This window comes from Falco biarmicus, chromosome Z, assembly GCF_023638135.1.
Source record: "Falco biarmicus isolate bFalBia1 chromosome Z, bFalBia1.pri, whole genome shotgun sequence".
NCBI classification, from domain to species: Eukaryota; Metazoa; Chordata; class Aves; order Falconiformes; family Falconidae; genus Falco; species Falco biarmicus.
The window spans coordinates 7,654,804-7,669,160 of NC_079311.1; the positions used below are offsets into that span (position 1 = coordinate 7,654,804).

At 39.5% G+C, this 14,357-nt stretch overlaps 1 protein-coding gene across 8 annotated transcripts in view; it reads right to left on the bottom strand.

Moving 5' to 3' along the window:
* MCTP1 (multiple C2 and transmembrane domain containing 1) overlaps positions 1-14,357 on the bottom strand; it is a 187,377-nt gene that overhangs the window by 131,235 nt on the left and 41,785 nt on the right. For 6 of the 8 annotated variants that reach the window (XM_056325793.1, XM_056325792.1, XM_056325791.1 and 3 more), the window contains exon 6: positions 12,777-12,815. The exons of the other annotated variants lie outside the window; for them this stretch is intronic. In XM_056325793.1, coding sequence (XP_056181768.1) covers positions 12,777-12,815 — 39 coding nt within the window. The remainder of the gene's footprint in view (positions 1-12,776; positions 12,816-14,357) is intronic. 8 annotated transcript variants of the gene reach the window in all.

Genomic DNA, 14,357 nt, shown 5'->3' on the forward strand with positions numbered 1-14,357 from the left:
TCACAAATAATTCAAATTATTCTATGAATTAATAATAAAAAAAGGCAAGTCTGCATTGTATACTCAGCTGTAAATACATAAAATACACACATTTTCTTTATTATGCAACATAGGTTGAGCAACCAAGGCAGAGCATCCCTCCAGTACATGAAGGGTTGCGTGGCTGGCTTCATCGCTTGCATACCCCCAGTGTCTCTGTAAGAGGCTGTCAGTGCAAATTCGGCTTGAGTCTTTCAGAGGGTAGACACTGCCATGAGAGCGCCCAGGGCTGGAATTTTACTTTATTACCCAGAGAAGATTATAGAAAGTATGCTGGAGTATAATCACTGGATTATCATCTGCACTTACCAGACTGCAGAGAGAAGCGTTACACATGAGGACTGGGACCACTGGTGTTGGAACAAATCTGAATAATGCGCTTTCAGATACCACATCGGCATGTATTTCTGTTTTCTAATGACTGTTCATTCCAAACAGTATAGCTACTCCCACAATATTTCACTGTATTTAATAAACATATCTCTTCCTGAAGTGAAGGATTTGACCGTGGAGAAACTTCTCATAAACTACTGTTTCTCCAAAGGCAAACATGTAACAGTGGAACAACCTTTAACCTAATCTATGACATGAAGCGACAGGGGGACACCAGGAAAGAGAAACTCTACAAAAATGAGGGTATAAGGTGGGAACTCAGGTGCCAGAAGAGACTTCACTTGCAACATCAGAACATTATTAAACTTCATAAATGTCTTCTCAGCACAAAAATCCCTTCATTGGGGGTCTACAGTCAACACTGCCAAAGACTTGCCTTGTGAAGAAGTGGTAGGGTTTTTTTTTCTCCTTGTTCCAGCTTCTTAGAAGGCTTAGAGCAAAAGAAAGACTGACTAGTAAATAATCAAAACTGACTCTGCCCTGCACATAAGATGATGAGAGAGATGAAAGAAGAGACAAAGCACATTTAGGAAGATAGGATGGGACAGAAGCAGTGGTTATTTGAGACTTATTTTGGCAAAGAATACACCCAAACAACAGGGGGCAGGTTTAAGAGTGAGAATCCAAATGATTTCCAGGGTATTATTATGGAAAATAAGCCCAAGTTCACACTTGCAACTCTTTTAAGCTTAAGCACAACTGCATAGATCTCAGCTTCACTAATCACAAATGAGACAGTGCATCATTTAGAGAGTACACTTGATAAAAATTCCAAATTTTTTAAGGCTTTTAAAACAATTTGCAGCATTAGAGCAACTGCCACCATATGAAACATGCTGAGTTTTTATGATGACCAGTAGGGAGTTTCATCAACGGGGGTTAATTCACATATGAGGTGGCAAGGCAAGACCTAAACGAGCAAGCAGAGAGCATAAAATGACAGATGGGTCAGCTGGGAGTTTGCAAGAGCCAGGCAGAAACCCTGAGAACAAGCGCTCGCGTGTTGCAGCAGAAAGCCCTGCTGGGTCAGCGCCAGACCTCTCCAGCCTACGGTGCGCATACAGCTCGCAGGGCCCGGTGGCGTGCAGCCAGCAGCGCAGCAGCAGGGTCCGCATCTCAGCCTGTGAAAGAAAAGCAGCCGCCCACTAAAAGCAAAGTGGTGTGGGCTGGTTGTGGCCGTTTCTTCCTTGAGGTAGGGAATCAGGACCACAGTGGTGCCCTTTTCTCCCCGTCTTGATCAGTAACGCACAGATCCGTAGAACAGCAAAGGGGAGACATACTGAAAGACCCGGGGTACAGCTCAGTGGAGGTAAAGCTATCCGGATTTCCTCAACACGAAAAGCACAGGCTACGTGGCCTTCTCCAGGAACAATAACTTCCAGCTGTCATTTTTCTCGTTTCCAACGGAGACTGAACAGCATCTCAGCAGACACCTAAAACACCATCCTTCCAGTCAAAGCCATCCTTACCCTCACAAATTACAGACACTGACAATTTCATGCAGTGTTTCTTATAGGAAGTAAACTAAATAAAATACAAATTTAGGATTTCAAGCCAAATTTGACAAAAAGCTAATAGGTAAAAAAAAAAAAAAATAATGGGAAAGTAAAACGAATTTCGCATTTTAGAGTTCTTCCCTTACGTACTTAATTTCACAGTGTGAGACAGGTACATGATGTCTAGGCACATTTCCAGGTATCTAAGCAACCTTCTGTAATCCAGCCCACAGTGAGTTTAGTTACAAAGTCAGAAAGGAAACAGAGTAAAATGAAGACGTGAGCACAGATCTTTCCAAACTTCTCCTATGAAGGAGTATCTCAAGACTAATTCTCAGATAACCTACTTCCCTCAGAAAGCAGGTAATGCGTACTGCACCCTGCTTCTGCCACAAACCGAAAAAAACCATGGAGACACTGCACATATTTTCATTTCTCTGGGAATAGGTGGGAAGTTACGTATTTCATAACATTCCCATCTGAAACTGCCTGTACAGTCTATATCATGCTAGAATTTGGAAAGAAGGAAGGTCAAGATCTCGGGCCACAACCAACTGTCATTAACATGGGAATATTATTTGCATTCTTGTGCATTTGTATGCAGGCATGGAGACTCCCACCTGACATATTGTAAACAAAAAAAAAAAAGGGGGGTGAGGGGCGGCGGTTGCAGCCTGCATACTTTCTTTTCCCAAAAAGAAATTAAAATTAAGAGTTCTGCAAAGGAGTCTTTCATGTCAAAGGATACTTAAATCTGCCTGCAAAAGAAAAGCTCACATCTTTTCATATCCATACACTGTTTTAATGTTTCTACTATAGACAGCATGCAAACCCAACATTTTCTCACATGACAAAACCAGCTTTTATTTGTATTCCACCTATTCTGTCTAAATGAGGGGTAGTGAGAGGTCTAGGGATGCCAACAGCAGAAAATCTTCTGACACAGAACTGTATCCTCTGTTAGATATGATTAATATAGTTAGCCAAATACGATGTCAAAGCTAAAAGATGATCTTATAACATGGCTTGATGTTCTGTACATGGTCATGTATTACCGGGTGGGAAACCAACTAGGTATAGCCAGAATCCATGCACTGTTCCCAGGTTCATCAAGACCATCTTCTTGATGGGCGTATTAACTGCCACAATTAAGTTTAACTTTGGTAACTTTGGGTATCTAAGTGACCTTTGAAATTCTAGCCCACAATGAGTTGGGGAAACCTCACAATCTGCCCTCTCCCTGCCTGGACTCACCTCTTCATTGATCAGCCTTCGCGCCCTGCAAAGCACCGCCTCTCTCACTTGCATGCAAACAGGCTCAGCTTTTACTACATCTCCTCATTATACATACCACTAGGAAACACTCCTCCTCTCCTGTGTCCTCAAACACAAAATCTATTGTTCAAGAATAGTTGAGCAACACACAGAAATAGAACAGTGTGCCTACCACAAACTTATTTAAAAAAAAAAAAAAAGTTTTAAAAAGCAAATAAGTAATGCAGCTATATGTCCTGCAGAGGCATGTTTGCCCAAAGAACTACTGTGGCTTAGAACATTTAAATAAAATACCAATTAAGAAAACAATGAAAGAATGTAGGAAAGGATGATATTCCTTTCCATTGCTGTACAGAGGATGGATGTACAAATGCAGCAGTTGCAGAGTGAATCAAAGCCAGCATTGTAAATGACTGCTGCAAACCTAAGAGAATTCTTCTGCCCCAATTTCTAGAAAACTTGCACAACTTGGATAAAACATGTAAAATAAAGATGAAAATGTCAATAGACACAGCTGCTAGTTCTACGCACCTTGTCCACATGATGGAAAAAAAAATCAAGGGACAGTCACATGCATTCACAATGCTTTTCCTCTACTAAAAACTGCACGAAGGACAACACTTTGCAGAAGTAATCAACATGTAGACACTGAGCTACAATAACACCTTCAATGGGATCATGACGACTCCTGCTTAATGTTTGCTTGTGGCAGCTACGCAAGTTTTGTAAGTGGACTACTACTGATAATTACTGCAATGTGAAAGAATATTTACCTTAACTTTTTCTGTAAGCTGTATTTTACATTTTAGCGTACTTTTATTCTAGGTGAAGCTAATCTAAATTTCTCTAGTTGAGAAATCTACACTGCCCTATGCCCTATGTGTTTTCAGCGTGACTGCCACGTTAAATCTTCAGGATGTTTGCTCTAACAACTCAATATTGTCACTGTAGTTGCAATTCTGTGGTGCCACTATAGTATTTGTAACAAAAGCTGATACTTTTGCAGCATTTCACACATTTTTGTGGTTTGCTAAATCCAATGATTGTGCATTCCACTTAAGTGTACTTGCTGGTAGCATGTGATGTGATGAAGGCTGTGCCTCTGTTAGGCACTCACTAGGACTTGCATTTTCTGGAAAAGGGTGGATATATTCATACAAGGCAATGGTGTGTGGGCAGGAGTTGTCAGAGAGGCTGTGGCAGCACAATCCTAACCCTCTCCCTTGTCCTCCTTCCAGCAACTCCTCTTGGAAGATTGGTCGTAACATGTGAAAGACAACAGGTCTCCTGATGATCTTCCCATTGCTTAGGATGACCAGCATCACCACAGCCCTCACACTGATGTGAATGTGACACACAGAAGGACAGTGGCCACTGAGACTGAATGGAAACTCCCTGTGCTTCATGGAATTGTGGGCATGAACCCAGAAAACCCACACCGAAATACCACTCTGCTGTTCTGATTGCAAAACAGTATCAAAACATTGTTCTCACTCAAATGCAAGTAATGCAAACACAAGCCTCACCAAATATTTGCATAACTTTTATGACCAGATGTCTAACAGACAGGTGTATTTACTCTGACGTTTAGTGCTTCTATTCTATTATTTAGCAGCTTTCCATCAGGCACTATTTACAGCTGATGAACTGACATCTAGAACCTCGTGGCTTACAAAAGCAAGTACTTTCTCAATTTTAAAAGATTCTTCTTAAAACCCCAAGCCAAATTAATTCTGCCTTCTATTTTGAAATTCCACAGAGTTTTGGTTGAAAGATTCTGGTTGAAAGATTGAACTGATTGTAAATTCCTTCAGTTAAGAAGTACCACACAGCTCCCTGCTGCTGCTTGTCTTTGCAGTCCTTAGGCCATGATTTTGCTATTTCCACTTCTATCCCCTAGTCAAGAAGCACCTCATTGCAGTGGAAAAGCATTCATATCGATTTTAAAACATAAAAAGATGCTTCATAAGGCATCTGATATCAGGAAAAGGCAAATCAGGAGTCACATAAACTAAATATTTTAAGTTGGACATAAAAGCGTCAGCTAATAAGGCCATAGCTTTTGACACTTCATTTTGTGCAATGAGAACACACATATTTTTAGAATAGCTTCTAAAATAAATTGAAAAAAACATCAGCAGTTAGGAGCTGAAAGCCTTACATTTCGCAATTATTTTTTGTTTAAAATGTTCATAACTCCTATTTTTCCTTTCAAAAGTATATGCAAATTTCTAAAGCTGAATTAAAGCAAAAATAGTTATCTAAATGCATATTAAAAATCAATTTCTTTAGGCAGTAAATACACTCTTTTATCACCATTTGTAATTAATCAGAAGTAGCTTCTCATGACTTTGGGACGACAATGAAATAACCTGTTGCAACCCAGACTAATTTATCTTCATTTCTGGGAAGAATGGTCTTTTGGTTCCAGTTTATCAAAGTCACATTGAAACAGCTGATCACACACTAACAGTGTAAATTAAGAGTATTACTAAATTTTAGTGCATTCTAGTATTCCCAGTTCTAAACTCATCATTGATACTACAGAACAGAAGAGGAGGTATAAAAGAAGAGAAGGTGACATCTTTTCCTCCAGATTTTTCTGGAATACTGTGACTTGACAGGGCACAGCAGATGGCTATTAAATATCTTTTCCCCTACTACGTTTGGCTAAAGATGCCAAACCACTTGTTTCTCTTTGCCCTTGAATTAAAGCACACAAAGGTTTTTGTGATGTTTTCTTATCGTGCCATTAATGTAGCAGGTTTAACACAGCATCTGATCATGTTTGAACTCAATGTAATGGCAATTCTCCCACAGATGTAAAAAGGCCAAGAGCAGACCCTTATTCAGATGAAAATGATTTTCAGTGAAATGAACACTTTTGGCAGAGCTCTCTCTCAGTACGCTTTGGCTAAAAGGTACCATTTTCATAAAAACAGCTTTTCTTAGGTATAGTTACATAGGAAAACATGAGTTAATCTTATTTCTTTGTATACAAATTGTGAATAGAGGCAGTGAGTACATTATTTAGTTCTCTAGGAGTGTAGGATTTGTTGAAATAAACTGTTTAAATGGAATAGCACCTTACTCATAATCTACCTAAGCTGGTCAAAATTTTTCCCTTTACAGATCAGGAAATGCTGTTCAGAGAAAATCAAACTTCGATGTGGGAGCATGCCAATTTCATTAGAACTTAAAAAAACCCTCGAGGAATATAAACAGCTCGGTCAGCCAGTATTAAGGCTTTTGGTCACCCGTCCTCCCTATGAGTATCTATCAATTTCATATAGGGTCACTAACTCATCAGTACACGGTCTAGTGTACACAGGAGGTACATCAGGGTTCACAACCAGGGAGGACGACCGCTGCCTATGAGGCAAAAATTAGACTGACACCTTTGCATCTTCAGCTTTGAAGACCTAAACTAGTATTGAGACAGAGCTCGACCACTCTCGTAGTCCTGTCTCATAAATTAAGCAGAAAGGGAAGACGTGTTGAGGACTGATCAAATCAACTTTAATACCCAAATGTTTTCCACCCTGAAAGTTTAGGACAAGGAGGCTCAGGTGCTGCACTTTAAATTCAATTATTGTGTTAAATATTGGGTATTCTTCTTGAGTAGCACACTGTGTGTGCCCTACAGAACTGACCAGACCCTTTCAGCAGGTATCAGACCATGGTGCTCTCATCTTAGATGGTGTACTTCGTTGTCCTACAGGACTAGGAACACAATGAAGCTTATCAAGGTTCTCAGATGAAAGTGAAACACAATCTGTCACATTCCTCTGGGAATGGCCAGTAAATCTGCATTGTGTCAAGCCCCTCTATGTTACAGCTGAAGTGGGGAGACATGGGAAGTATCTGTAATTGCTAGTGCAGTCCCTGCCCTTACAAAGAGGCTTCCTCCACGCTCTACAACCACCCGTAAGTGAACATCCAGCAGTGGCTGATAGCAAGCCAGCCTGACCACCTACCTAGCTTCACCTGACCCTGTAATGGGTTTGGCGGGGACGGGGCTCACTTTCCCCCAGCGGTCCATGGCTCTCCTGGTGCTCTGCACTGGTGGCTGAGCCTGTGTTGGTAACACAGCAATGTTTCGGCTACTGCTGATCAGTGCTTGCACAGCATCAAGGCTTTGTGCTGGCTGGGCTCAACCCACCAGGATCGTCAGTTTCTCCCATCTTCTCACCATTCATTCTGACCTATTTTCTGCTCATAGCAAAGCTTCATTCCAAATGGATGTGAGCACCTGAAACTTTCCTCTGAATTAAGTATATATACACACACACACATTTCAAAGGATCACTTTTTTCAGACTCTAAGATACGTATATAAATTGTGCCCAAATTACTGTGACAAAACATAACCATCTGTGTTGTGGGAAGAGATGAGCTTAATTTGCACCATGGGAGATACTGCTAGACACTAGGGAAAAAAAAACAACCCTTTAATGGAAATGACAGTTAAGCACTGGAACCGGCTCTCTGGGGAAGTTGTAGAATATCCATCACTGCAGATTTTTAAGGACAGATTAAACAAACACCTGCCAAATACAGTTTAGCTGTCATTGTTCCCACTTTAGGGTAGGAAGACAAGTTTCCAGGCTGTTAATCCTATCTTCTTCACACCCACCCTGCACACAGGTAGAATTTTAAACATCCCAGACACCTGCAGTTCTGGCAAGTGATGTTCGGTCTGTCCACTGATACTACCTGCCCTGCCACTGGCCTCGTCCTTCCACAGACATTTCTGTTATCTTCCCAGTTCCTTGTTTTGTAATTTTTTTGCCTCCATTTCTCTCACTCAGCGCAGCAAGGATAAAACTTCCAAAGCAAGCTTGTGTGCTTTACCCTGTAAGTGAACAGCACCACCTGAAGCCGCTGTCCCTTACCGTTTTCTGAATTAACCTCCTGTAACCATACAGCAAATTGTACAGCAGCAGAGGGGAACACATGATTTTTCCTAAAATATTTACCGGTATCTTCAGATTCAGCCTGCTCTATATAAAATGAAATGCTCTTTGTCAAAGAGCATCCAAAGAAAGACTTCTGCTTAAGTTAATGCAATCAATTAATTATCAAAGGCAGGTAGAATTGTTTGACAGCTCTAAAAGCATGTTGGCTCTTCGCCTTCCCCATTTCCACTTATAATCAAGGGAAAGTTTTGATTGTGGCTGGAAAATACATTTGTCAGTGCTGAATTATAAATGCAGCTTCATCGACACCAAGTTTAGTATTTATGCTTTTGATTTTAATACCACTTCACATTAAAAAGTGCAAAAAGCAGTAACATTTTGTCTTTTTAAAACACTGGCAGTAAAGGCACGGCAAAAGTAATGAAATTTCACCATTAGAAGCTAAGAGAGGAATGAAGAGCAAGTACTTAGTTAAAGAGAACATAATTTTTAAACGAGAAAAAAAGAGTGCATTTAAACAGTCTCTTCTTTCTTCTTTTATCAGCTTTAGGCCTAGTAATGGTAAAGAAAAAATTAAGCTTTTTTTTTACTACTGTTTTTGACAGCATTTCACTGTAGACTACCAAAATGACGAGGAGACTAATTTCTAACTCAATTTTATGTTGTCAACATTTTAATAGGCTCCCTTCCCATATCCTTTCCTCAGCTATTGATAAAGTCTCTGTGCTGCAGAGAATTAGTAAATAAGAAGTCAGAATCGATTTTTTTTCTTGTTTTCTTAACCAGAATAAAAAGGAGAAAACAACTCTTCTCAATTAGTCTGCACTGGCTCCTGCTGGTAATAGCAGTATTTTATTTCTCATCACAGTGATAGCTTGCACCTCAAGGATTCTGTAATGGAAATCACTTCAGCAATTAGCACCATTCATCTCACTGTCAGAGGTGGTGTTGACTATTAGTAATAAATTACCTTGCTTGCAAGCTTGGGCTTTTCTGTGCTCCTTTTACACCCAGACTGCAACATCTGCTTTAACAAATTAGATCTGGTACCCAGACAGTTTAGAAAGCAGGAGGGAGGCAGGATGTTTCTCTCCCTCACCCCAAAGAACGAGAGCCATCAGGGAAGCCTGCACCTTCAGCAGAGGAATTAAGGCAAGAAGGAAAACCCACCCTAAGGGAACACTGTGGTGGACATGGAGAATCACGGACGCAGAAGAGGTCAGATCCATGCAGAGAGAGGAAAGCCATTTTGCAGAGGTCAAAGTTCTTCCAATAGCTTTTCAAAAAGAAAAATGAAGCTAAATAATCCTCTGCTTGGTTTAAACGAATGGCTTACTATGCAGATCCTACAAGCACTGTCTCTTTGCTGTGGCACTTGTCTGCTAGCTCACACAATACCTAGCAAACTGAACCCCACCCCCCAGGAACTGAGGCATGAGCACATCGAGGTTATGGAGCAAACACCCAGCTCACAAAAAAGTGCATGAAACATTGAATAATCCACTTCCACCTTTACTTGATGTGTAAGGGATCTTCGTACAGATGCTGCAGTAGAAATGGAGCTGCTTCCCCTCCCGGACCAGGTGGCAAACAGCTCACCTGCAAAGTTGTAATTGCAGGCCACCAATTTGCTGTAATGCAACACCAAGCTCATGGTGGATGAAATAGAACAATCCATTCAAAACGGGATGCAAATTCTAACTTTCAGCAGAAGTTGGGGGGGGGTGTTTTTATTTTTAATAAACAAACAGCTTTCTTTGTGTTTGGTTTTTTTGGGTTGTGTTTGGGGTTTGGTTTTTTTTGTTTTTTTTTTTTTTTAAATAGCCCACAGGGAATCTCCTGTCATGGAAGACAGAAATTTTGAGTTTCCTTGCCACAGAGCAAGGACATAGACACTCTAACTTCAAAATCATTTGAATTTAATTTTTGCTAGATTCAGTGAAAGATGAGTATTCCCTCTGACCTAGACAGTACTGTGAGTAAGCTAGCTCCCATTAATTTTGATGAAGAGTATGTCTGGTATAAAGCAAATGTGACAGGGAAAAGTAAACAAACAAACAAAAAACACACCAAACCACCAAAAACCACAAGCAACATAAGAAAAAAACCCCTAACCACAAAAGCAAAAGTGGTGTTGCACTTTTGTAACACCGCTTTTGCAACACTACTAACAAATATTTACAAACACAAGTTTACATACAAAGTAAGTGAAACGCACAGTGGCATTGACCTGCGTATCTCATGAGACCTTAACTTTGTCTTTAGGGTGCCATAGTGGGAGCAGTATTTGAAGTGGAGACTTGGAATTTGGCCAAAATAATTATCTGCAAGTGAATATCCAATGCTGTCAATGCGAAGGTTCGTTACTATTCTTTTCACAGCTACTACACGTGCCCAAGGAGCTACGTGCCAGGAAGGCAGCTCATGAATAGAAGCAGTGCCGTCAGGGTCTGCACTGCTACATCCTAGCTTCAAGCTACATATGTTACAGAAAAGGTACGCTTCCAGTACGTAAATTGTAGAGAGTAAAATATACTGCCATAATCTGTAACATCAAATTCGTTTACTAGAAGTGCCATTTTAAAGACTCCACAGAGCTAAAAATGCAAGTTTAGGAAACGTTGTATCTCTGAAACACCTCAATGTTATGTTTCTTCTCAGTTCTCAGGAGTGTAAGACAAACACTTCATGAAGAAGGATCTCCAATAGGGCACTGTATTATCTAATAGCATTAAGCACCTATTTCTAGACATTTTTTTTTAAAATCTGCAAATTATGTCATATTTAATATTGATCATCCTGCGCACCAGAGAACAGCATTTTTTTTTGAAGGATTTTTTTGCAAATAAAAAATATTTTAATTTGTTTTCCTGACAGCAGAGCAAACATTTGGAACTCTGGAATACCCCCCCAAGGCAAATGAGCTCCTGTGGTTTAACTGAGACATTTCTGTACATAAACCACACAGAGCACATGCAAGATGTTGTACATGCATTACATCTCTTGGTAGAAGTATTACTTCAGCTGAGATGAACGTAGAAAAATGCAATATTTAAGTTCATACATTCGACATTTGCCAAATCTTTTTATAAGCCCCTTTGCAGAAAATGACAGCTACTGAATGAAATGTTATCAAACGTAATGAAGGAGAGCTCGGATAAATAATTCACTTAAACACCTCTGAAAAATTCCCAACTACCACATTGTGCCATTCACTCAGGATTATTGAAGCTCACGATTCCATCAGTTTGAAGTATGGGAAAGTTCTTAATAAACTAGATTTACAAACAATCATCCAACACATCTGGCACATCAGGAGTTAAAGCATCACTTTCATGATGCAAAACAGCTCTGCCCTTCACCGCCCTCACAGCTTTTCATAAACTCTTCAGAAGTTTGAGCATCTTAAGATATTTCAGGAAAAGTTACATGAACCACATGAGAGTCAAAATACTATGCATCATCACCAAGTATCTTTGCTTCACAGATTTCAAAAAGAAAACAGAGATCAAGCACAGTCCTGCATCACAGAAGTAGACTGTGTGAAAATCCCATCCATAACCCCAGAACTGTGAACCATGCTCTTTTTTTTTTTCCTAAAGGTTATAAATAGTGTGCAAATATTTGTCAGTGAGCACTACATACAACACTGTTTATTAATAACCTTCTATTAAAATCGTTGCATCAATGTACTAGAAAAGTAGAACACTTTACAAAATAAGTGAAAACACCCCACATAGCTATTTCATTTTTCTCATGTTAACACCTATACATGAGATCAAAAAACCCACATCTACCACACCAACCAAAGACTGTCAGAAATCTTAATTCTATTTTTAATTATACAGATGTAATAAGAAGGCTTAAAACTTGAAAGTAGCAGGGCAGCATTAGGTAAGAGTGGCCAGAAAACTACTGAGAAACTACACGTATCTTTTTTGAGAAACGTACAGTAAAAAGGCAAAAAGGGATTGTATTTCACTACAGACAAACTGCCAGTCTTTCCCTAGTGGAAAAGAGCATACTCGGCTCCTTTTTCATCACTCCCGTGACTCCTTACAGGAGAAAAGCCACACGCTGAATTTGCCTGAAGAGGCACCTGAAGAGCTGTATGAAGCGGAGAGCAAGGATGGCTTCTCAGGCACTCGAAAGCCTGGCTATCATCGTCATCTGTGCACGTCCAGCAGTCAGGGAAGTTTGTCTTTGAGAAGCACCAGTGTGAAGACTCTCACACAAAAAACCTCTAATCAGTATGAGGAGTAAGTAATAGGAAAATGAAAGTTACCCATTGGCATGAATTCTGTTAACATTAACACGTAAGCTTTGAAGAAATTTTGTATATGTGAGAAATAAAAGGGTTTAGAAAAAGAACCAGGAAATGTTTGCAACTTATATGAAGATACTAGATGATTTCAAGATAGGCTAAAATGCTGTAACAAAGTTGAGAGGTTTAATGATTACATTAAAAGCTCAACAGTTTCATGATTTTGATTTGATGAAACACAACACAATGTCATGAAAACACAATTTGAAGGAGAATAAATCCTGTGTCACCAGCTGGCAGTCCTAGATGGCTGGTTTGGTAAAATATCATTGTTCTTCTTAAAAAAAAAACAACAATAAAGCAAGCCAGAAGACCACATGCTAAAAGTTACCTTACTTGATCTTTTCCAACTCTTCCTCATTAGCATTGTCTGAAAATAAAATAGAGCATTTTAATTACCTTTTTCTCTGCAACACAGAAAAGGAGGCCAACTGTCTCCAATGGGACAATCCACATTTAACCACCACTACAACTGAAGCAGCAACACGTACACTCCAGCGACAACTACACAAGACTAAAATAAATCCAGACATCTAGCAGCACTGTGCGCACCCAGGCACACTTTTCTAGGTGGTGTAAATGTCTCATTTCCCAAGATAATGCATTATGTGAAATTGAAAAAAAAAAAAAAAAAGAAGAAAAAGAAAGAAAGAAAGAAAAAATTAGATAAGCAAATGAAAAAAATGAATGTGCTCTTTCTGACAGTGACTTCAATTTTGACTGATACTTGAATGGCAGTTTTTTTAATATTAATGTACTCAAATTTTTTGGAGCACTGCTGTTTAGCTCACAGATGTAGCCACGTAAGAGAAATCCTGTATAAGGCTCCTTGGACAACATCCATTTATTACAAACTCCTTCAGGTTATCACTGCTAATTGATTTCACAGCAGTAAAAATAGCTCTTTGGTTTGGTAATTACCAAATATTTTTTTGGTAATACCAAAAAACCCAAACCAGAACAAAAAAAAACGCACCTTGACTCTTTCCAAAACCCAAACTGCAGTAGCCCTATCCTGTTACCTAAACAACCTGTAAAACCTTGGCACTGCTAGAGACAGTGCTCTGACATGGCAAAGTGTCCAGAGACACAGATTCTTATTCACTAAATAAAAGACACATATGGTCAAGACAGATGTAGACAATTTATCTGTGAACACAACTGTTGCTTAAAGCAGTTCTGTGGAAACAGATAAACTAATTTATAAGATTTAGTAACATTTAGCAGCCTGTTGCTGAGACTGAGCAAGAATACACCAAAGGCCATTAATTTATACTGAGACTTTTTAATGAAAAACTAACATGATTTTTATTCTTTATTAACTACTGCAAAAACACCTTCTTCTGCAGTTAATGGAAATAAATTTTGAAATGCAAACGTTTTCCTTACTAGAAAATAAAAGAATTACACAGGGAAAAAATTAAAATGGGAGAAAATGCTTAGGTTTTATATTTTTGAAATATCCAGAAATTCTTAAAATAGACACTTTTTTTTAGAGAAGAAGAACAAGCAGCTGCTGGGGAAAATTTTGAAGTTGCTATGGACCATTAAAGCCTAAAGGCTCTGCCGTTAAGTTGATGAGATGATTGTAGCACTGTGACTTTGGAAAACATACATAGACACTAAATGTTTTATAAAGCTGGAGAAAGCCACATAACTCATTTTTCCACGGGAGGCACACAAGAATTAAGCAGCTTGAGGCCCACAGCAGACCCTGGAGAAACCCCTTAAGTTCCTGGGTCCCATCCAGCATAGCACAGCTCCTCCCTTCCTCGCCACTGCTGAACCCTATTAAGCTACAACTCAGAGCACAAACTCAGCTTCACTGGGCTTCGGACCAGGCGGTGAGCAAGGAGGAGAATATGGCCCGACTGCTGAATTAACCACATATCAAATATTATTTGAACTCTGA